The sequence below is a fragment of the Pteropus vampyrus genome, unplaced genomic scaffold (genome assembly GCF_000151845.1).
Source record: "Pteropus vampyrus isolate Shadow unplaced genomic scaffold, Pvam_2.0 Scaffold140, whole genome shotgun sequence".
Taxonomy (NCBI): domain Eukaryota; kingdom Metazoa; phylum Chordata; class Mammalia; order Chiroptera; family Pteropodidae; genus Pteropus; species Pteropus vampyrus.
Genome location: NW_011888921.1, coordinates 3,895,662 through 3,903,406, shown reverse-complemented (window position 1 = coordinate 3,903,406; position 7,745 = coordinate 3,895,662). Strand labels below are relative to the sequence as shown.

Below are 7,745 nucleotides of genomic sequence, written 5' to 3'. Positions count from 1 at the left end.
TTTACATGAATGTACAGATGTGTATGCTCACATATTGGCTGAATGGATTTCTCCCTATTGTTCTATTTCCACCCATGTCAGCATGTCTTGGGTTGTAAAGTCCTGGGGTTTGGGATTGAGATCTTGGAAGCGGGGATGAGCCTTGAGAGGGTGGGATTCCTTAGCACCACAAGTATTCAAGTAGTGATAGAACAATCATTTAGGATTATTTAGGGCACTGCAACATCCTATGAGAAGTGAAAGTAGGTGACCTCTGAAGTCCCTTTAATTCCAATGAATCTGATTCCAGACCACTTTGCATAGTAACCCAAACATAATAAAGTGGTCCCTGTTTGCGTTTTGAAGGTGTTATGTTTAGGGGCGATGTGGCATCAATGCTCACCAGGATGTCCTTTTATAAGAGCAACTTGACTGTATAACTTAATAACTGTGTGCTCCTGGGCACATCTCCCAAACCTTCTGTACTTCAGTTTCCTCATCATAAAATGAGGATAACAATAGTACCTGTTAAGGGTTGTAGTGAAGAAGAAGGAAAGAGCACACAGGGAACTCTTTGTGTGTGACACATGATAAGTGCTCCATCAGTGTTGGTGATGGCTGTTAAGTTGACAGTGTAGTTCTTGTTGGAGAAACCAGTCTGAAATGCGTGGATCCTCAGATGACCTATCTGGCTCTATGGGATCAGTCTAATTGTCTCCCCAGCTTCTAACCTTGCTCCTGGCCTAAAGTTCTCCTGATGGAGAGAAGCCCTCCCACCCTCGAAGCTCCATCCCACGATCAGTTCAGTTGGCCATCAGAGCAACCCTAGCCAGATCTCACTCCTATTCTGATAGCTTTGGCCTCAGCCAGGTCCACCTATCTGGGCCCTTGGAAGGGACAGACCATCCAATGCCAAATTCTGAGGTGTCATGGCTTCCTGGCCCACCCTCCTTTATTCCCTAAACCAACTGGAATCAGAGATATATTCATGTGCTGCAATCCAGGGAGGATGAGAAGTCTGGCTGGCCATGGCTTGGCAGCTCACTTTCAGGTTGTGTAAATGAAACTTAGGCAAACAAAGCAGCCATTTCTGCTCCGACTCCCTTTGACCAGGCTTCCTTCCTGAGAACAGAGCCAGGCTTGCTCCTCAGGTGTGTTTCTAGGGTAAGTCCCTTGCAAGGTGGATTGCCCAGGCTATGCTCTCCACTACATCCAGTCTCATCTCCACACAAGGGGTTGGGGGGGCTCTCCTTAACCCACCACAACTGCTTGACCTGGGACATGAGCAGGAAGCCTGAGAACTTGGAATGATGTGTCAGATCCAACCCCATCCTTTCAACGATGAGAAAACTGAAGACGAGAGAGGAGAAAGTCCCACCTACTATTAAACTACACTGGCTGAGGAGGACTCCCCTTCCCCAACCCTCAGAAAAAAAATCACCGCAGAGGGGTCTCAATTGTTCATCAGTTTTGCATTTTTATATGAGAGTTTTCTTTTTTGAAAGGGCTGAGAATCCCCATGCAGTGCTCTCTCTGGGAAGGGCATTTTATTTAGTAGATTTATTTAACCTTTATTAAGAGGGGAAAACTTGGCAGCCCCAAATGGCTACATCTCTGATCTTGAACTTAGGATGAAAGGAACCCTGCGAAACTGCATCTCTCACTGGGGAGGGTCTTCGGGGGAGAGGAGTGTGAATAGGGGATGAAGGGAGTGGGGCTTTGGTCCCCAGAAGAGGGGTAGGTCCTTTGGCTGCCTTTAAAAGACCTCTTGCCTTTCCCTGGCCTCATTAACCTGGAACCTGTGAGAACCTGAAACACGTAAGAGCTGAGATGCCTACTAAGTAAGAGTTAGAGGCCCAACAGCATAATATTTCTAGGATGATGTAGCTATGTGTGACTTCCTGGTAATTAGAATAGCCCTTGTTTCTGACCCATGTCTCCTATAGCTCTCTTTCCACTGCCCCCCAACACTTGCTTGAGCACTTACTGTTTGTCAGACTTGTGATGATCATCTTACTATATTCCTCATGTTAAGTCTTAGGCATTCAAAGATGAAGCCAGCCCCTTCCCTGTAGGAAGGTCAAGCCTGTGTCTTAGAGGAAAGTGGGTGTTTGGAGGGCATGACCCAAAGGTAAGCCCATGAGTGCCCCTAACTTGGACAGAGAATCCCCTCAAACTAGGCCCATCTCGTGCCTGCTTGCATGACCTATTTTCTACCTACAAATGGTTAGCATTACCTGTTCTAAACATCTGGCATTACCTCCCTGCTTAGTCACCTTCCCTCTGGCTTCAAACCGCTGGAGGGCCCCACCCTCTGTCCGCCTGCTATCCATCTTGGCTCCCTCCCTCCCTTTTTTCTTTCTGGAAGGATCTGGAGGTACCAGATCCACAAGTTCTGATGTCTTTATAAGGATCAGCCTGGGAATTAAGGCTCATTTGAGAGCTGTGACATTCATCTTGACAATAGTGAAAGTCCAGCGGTCGATCCCATTGGGCTTCCAACTGGGTACCATGAGGGCCTGTGTCCCCCTGATAGTGGCCATGCTCTGCAGCCTGACCTGGGCTGGTAAGTCACTATCTGATGGGGCTAAAAAGGGATTCTGCATAAAGAAGCTGAGGTTTGGGGAACTTGGTAGAGGGTGAGAGTAGTGTGACAAGGGAGGGTCGGCTCTGTCCTAAATTCATGGAGCACCTTAGGCCTGTCCTTCCCTAAGGTGTAGGAGTTGGCTCTGGAGTGGAATGGACTGTGCGAAGGGAGTTGCAGGGCTGATGAACTAGTATCATGAGAGCCCTTTCTTGACACTGTAGAAGACCAGCCTCAAACATCTCAATCCAACCTGACTTTTGATCTTACTAAGGTTTTGTTTTCCAGGGCCATTGTATGGTATACAACTCGGGCTGTAGTCTGCTGGGTTTGAGTGGCCTGGCTGCCCTTGGTCACCCCCTTCACTGCCTGTGATGGAACCTTTCTCTGGGTAACGTCTTAGGAGATGGACAGGCTCAGGGAAAATTGGAAGGAGAGCCCCTAGACCAAGAGGTGGGCCATGTGTTATCTAGGGCTGTCCAGGTGGTCAGAGGAATCAGTCTTTGTTCCAGTGTTAGAGGAACTAAAGCATAGAGAAGGATCCTGGCTCACAGCTACCAGCAGTGCAGGGGATGGGATGGGACCAGCAGAGGGCAGGAACTCTTTCCTGTTTAGCAGCTGGGCAAAATGCTGATGCTGATGTGTTAATTGTTGGTTAATAGGTGAGTAAAAGTGAGTGCCAAGGGAGGGGGGCTGAGCTGAGAGGTGTAGGGAGAATCCTCCTCTGCCCAGAGGAGAAAGGATCAGAACTTGATACCCAACACAAGTGGTTCCTATATAGGACTGTTGTAAGGACTAAATAAGATAATGTATAAGAAGCATCCTATATGAGGTGAGATCTCAATGAATTGGGGGCTTTGATTATGATTATAAATATTCCTGGGAGAAACTTACTCTTGGAGCCATTTCCAGTAGGTTGTGGATAAGGAGACCCCTAATGGGACTCTTAAGTGGTAAATCTTTCAAAGAAAAAGCTGTTGCCAGGCTTCCTAGCACTGGGAGGATCATGTTTCTTTACTCTGGCACCCAGAGCAGCCGAGAATCAGCTCTGTTTGGTAGCAGAGAGCCAGTGAGAGAGAGGGAGGGAGGGCATGAAAACTTCTAGCTTAGTGTGGAGGGGTGGCGGCCTGGTTGGGACAGCCCAGTTCAGGAGAGGAAAGCACCTCAGAGACATTTGGTCTCTGGGAGGGGACTACCCCTAAGGGCAGAGGCAACAGTGGCTTCAGAAGTGCAGGTGGTGCCCTGACTCTAGGGGTGGTGATCCGATCTGGCTGTGGCATTGATGGAGAAGTGAGGGTTGAATGGGTGATACCTCTGTCTTTCCTAGGATGGGAGGGAAGAGGCTCTGCTCTTGTCTATCCTGTTTCAACATTTCAGAACTTCAGTGCAAGAATATGAATCATCTGGGGGAGTCATTGTCAGTCTCAGGTCCTTGGTTGTTTCAAGTGAACTGAGGCAGGAAGCTGGTCTTGGAAGTGCATCTCCTTGGTTGACTAGGTATCCATGGAAACAGCATCTGGGCCCCTAGAGAAGCACCGATGTAGGATGCCACAACCATCAGAGGGGCTGAGCTCTGGCATATAGGGACACCCTATATGGAACTAGGCTTTCTTGGTGGGTAGTATGGATAAGGAGTGAGCATTCTGGCATATTTATGTCTTGGAGGGTACAGAGAAATTTAGCATTTCATTAGGGATAGGGAGAGGGGTTGTGGCTAAGATCTTTATGGGGAATGGAGGGAGAATCTGAGTTTGAGAGAAGAAAAGCCAAAGTGAAGAAAGGCAGAAAAAGAGAGTCAGAGGTGGGACAGAGGGATGCTGAGGGGCAGAAGGCAGCTGGAGCAGTGATTCAGGTGCCTGGCTGGTGAGTGAGGCACACATAGAGTGTTTATGTGAAAAGTCGGCATGGAGTGGGGTGCTGGTGTGAGTAGTCAGGGTGACTAGTTGTCTGAGTGTCCCCAGAACAGTATAGCAAGGTGCCTACGAGGAAAAGTCCCTCTCACCCCTCTCTCCCCACCCTCAGATCCCAAGGTTGTTTTGAAGCTCAGGAAGGGAAGTGTGAAGTATCCTTGGCCTGGGCTTCTTACTGGGTTCAAAGTTCTTGAACAGAGATGAAAAAGCCACTCAGCTTGGGCCAGTGGGGGGGTGTTCTCCTGAGCGCTACAGAGCTGGCTATTCACTTACAGCCTGTCTCAACTGGTGCCAACTGCTGGAATGGAGTGAATTCTTTCTTTGGACTCTGCTGATCTGGCCCATTAAAAACATTGGATTTCCAGTAGGATTCTGGGTGTACTGCCAGGCTGACTGGGCAGGCAGCTGACAGAACCTTCTTCCCAAGCTGAAAATACCTCCTTAAGGTTTTTGCATTCAGGTCCCAAGGAAGCATCATTTAAGATTCAAGAGGAGTTCCTGTGGGCCTGACGAGATCTTGGGCCTGGTCTTTCTGGTCTTCCAGACAATTGACTGGATGAGAGGCCTGCCTTCCTGGCCACATTGGAGGCCCTGTACAGAACATGAAATTGCCTTAGGGTTTTGTCTTGATATTTCTTTGATGTAAAGAAAACAGACCTATAGCGCTGATGTCAGCTAAGAAACCATCAGCAATGTAAATGCACTGACACCCCAGCCCAAGGGGTGACCCAGTTGAAACCCAGGGAAGGAGTCAGCTAGATTAAGTATTTTGGCAGGGAGGTAAGATGTCTTCAGTCTAAATACTTGCCAGCTTGTATGGGCACGGAATATTGCCCCACCATGTATTTATCTAAAAAAAACACTTATATGGTGCTACTCTGTGTCATGTACTGTACTAAGTGCTTTAAAAATATTAGCTAATTTAATTCTATAAATATTCTATAAGATGGGCTCCATCATTATCACGCTTTTACAGACAAGGAAATTGAGGCACAGAAAGTCAAATAACTTCACCAAGATTGCATAGCTAGAAAGCAGCAGAACCAGAATTCCAGCCCCAAGCCCTTTGGAGGCAGAGTCCAGTTCTTGACCTCTCTACTATGCCACCCTTAGCACAGTATAAACCCTAATCCCACAATCTAAACCAGTAACTAAACCTATATCCCCATATTTAACTCCATCCTAATCCAGGCTAAATTGAGATACCATACCTGAGTGGAATCACAATCAGAACCAAATCCCAAATCTAATCTAAGGCAAAACTCAGCTAATTTCTCCTCTCCTAATCCTGATACATTCCACCCTCCTGAATGTAGTCCTAAAACCACCCTCATTCCCTACCCAAACATCAACACAAAGTTGTTACTTTATCAGTACATTTAACTCAAGCCCAAATCCTAACTATTTTTTAATCTAAACCTAACCCCAACCCTGGCCCAAATTAGGTTTCAGTTTCCTCATTCACACAAATTCTAATGCTAACAGTAACTCTGACTCTGTTCTTGACGTTCTCTGTAATCCACGGCCTGACCCTAACCCCAACTCTCACTAAATCCAAACTTCAGGCACCTCAAATGGAAATAAAGTTTCCGTCATCACCCAGTAAAGCCCAGAGTGGAAGGAAGTGCCCCCAACCCCCAGCCAGCTGTCACCCTGGCTTGCACCCTCCACTGTCTTTGCTGGGGTGGGCGTGGTAGGGCTTGTTTTTTTAGAGAGTGGTAGTGTACCACTTCTTTCAAAATTGCATGTCTTATGCCCCTTGTGACTGAAAGCTTGTTTCTACAAGCCATTTGGCTGGAGTAAGGGATGTGGTCTGTGGTTACATAACCAAACTAATTCCGAAGGCCGATTCTTACCCACACCCGCCTCATTCCCGACCCTGAGCATAAACTAATCTGATTGCATTCCAAAGACTCAAGAAAGAGAAAGATGTGATACAAGGGGAATAGGGTGCAGAGGAGACCAGATTAAGGGGAGGGAAGAACAAAGAAGCAGGAGACATAAAAGGGACAGGATAAAAGGAAGGGGATGAGTCAGAGGGGAGAGGGCAGGTGGGATCATAGGAGCAGCAGTGACTCACATACATCTACAGGACAGGTGAAGAGTGTCCTGCGGGCCATGCTCAGCCCTCAGACCTCTTTCATTGGTTCTGCCTGAATTTTTTTTTAAAGTGGAAAATTTTACATAAATATTAAGGCTTCTCTTAAAAAACTGGAGTTTCTGGCAACACTGAACCTGCATCCCAACATAGCAGCAAACGGATAGAGCTGACAGTGGCTGCCAATTTCAGGCAGAGCATCGCTCCCAAATTCGTCACAGGCCCCACTTTTTCCTACCTCCTTTCCGCTTTTTTACTCGTTTATGATACATGTCTAGCCCCAGGAGGCATTTGAGTTTGTGATCCTGGTCTATATTACGAGCCTTGCAATATTTGGTGGGCGCTAGGTGGTAGACAGCAGTGGGAGAGGGCTTATGTTGTGCATGGGAAGCCGTGGATGTACTTCTCCCTTGAATATAGCAATGACCTTCCCTGGCAGGTCAGGGTCCTGCCCTTGTCTGTGAACTCTACCGCAGAGGGTAACTTGATGAAAATAGGATCTTCCTAGAGCTAAGTTTGTGACCTTTCCTGCCCATAGGAAAACTGGACTCATGTGCATCTCGTTGTAATGAGAAATTTAACCGAGATGCTGCCTGCCAATGTGACCACCGGTGTTCCTGGCACTGGGACTGCTGTGAAGACTATGAGCACCTGTGTACTGGTGAGGGTCCTTGTGGGGTGACGGGTATGGAAGGCATGGCAGCCTAGGCCATGTCCATGCCCAGTCTACCTGGGGGGCCACTGGCTTGAGGGGCCACTTGTCCAGAAGCCTGGAGCAGGGTTCAGGACTCAAGATAGCGCTCAAAATGCCTGAGATGAGGGCACTGAGGGGCACAGCAGGGGTCAGAGATTTGGCCACCACTTGTCCCAGTTATTCTAGGATGTCCCCAGTGTAAAACCCAAACTTAAATAAAATAGATGTCATTTACCTGGACTATCTATCTGATCCATCAAGATTAATAGTATCTTGAAAGTGTAATTAATTCCAAAAAAGAAAAATGATAAAAATACTATTTTAGCATGTATTATATTACCAATTGATATTCAACACTTTAAATTGCAAAAGCATGTAAAAATGGCAGTGAACTTTTCCAACCTGCGCGCCACCAGGAAGACTGCATGGCATCACAGTGACGGTCACGATTCATAGTGCTTTATCTACAGTGAGTAGACC

General features: G+C 47.3%; 1 protein-coding gene across 2 annotated transcripts in view; it reads left to right on the top strand.

Annotated features, from left to right (window-relative positions):
• The first annotated feature begins 2,375 nt into the window (after positions 1 to 2,375).
• The window catches only part of ENDOU (endonuclease, poly(U) specific), a 14,381-nt gene continuing 9,011 nt past the window's right edge, over positions 2,376 to 7,745 (top strand). The window contains exon 1 of one of the 2 annotated variants that reach the window (XM_011368201.2): positions 2,376 to 2,545. In XM_011368201.2, coding sequence (XP_011366503.1) covers positions 2,491 to 2,545 — 55 coding nt within the window. In that variant the 5' untranslated portion in view covers positions 2,376 to 2,490. The remainder of the gene's footprint in view (positions 2,546 to 7,745) is intronic. The other variant, XM_011368200.1, reaches the window with a different exon arrangement.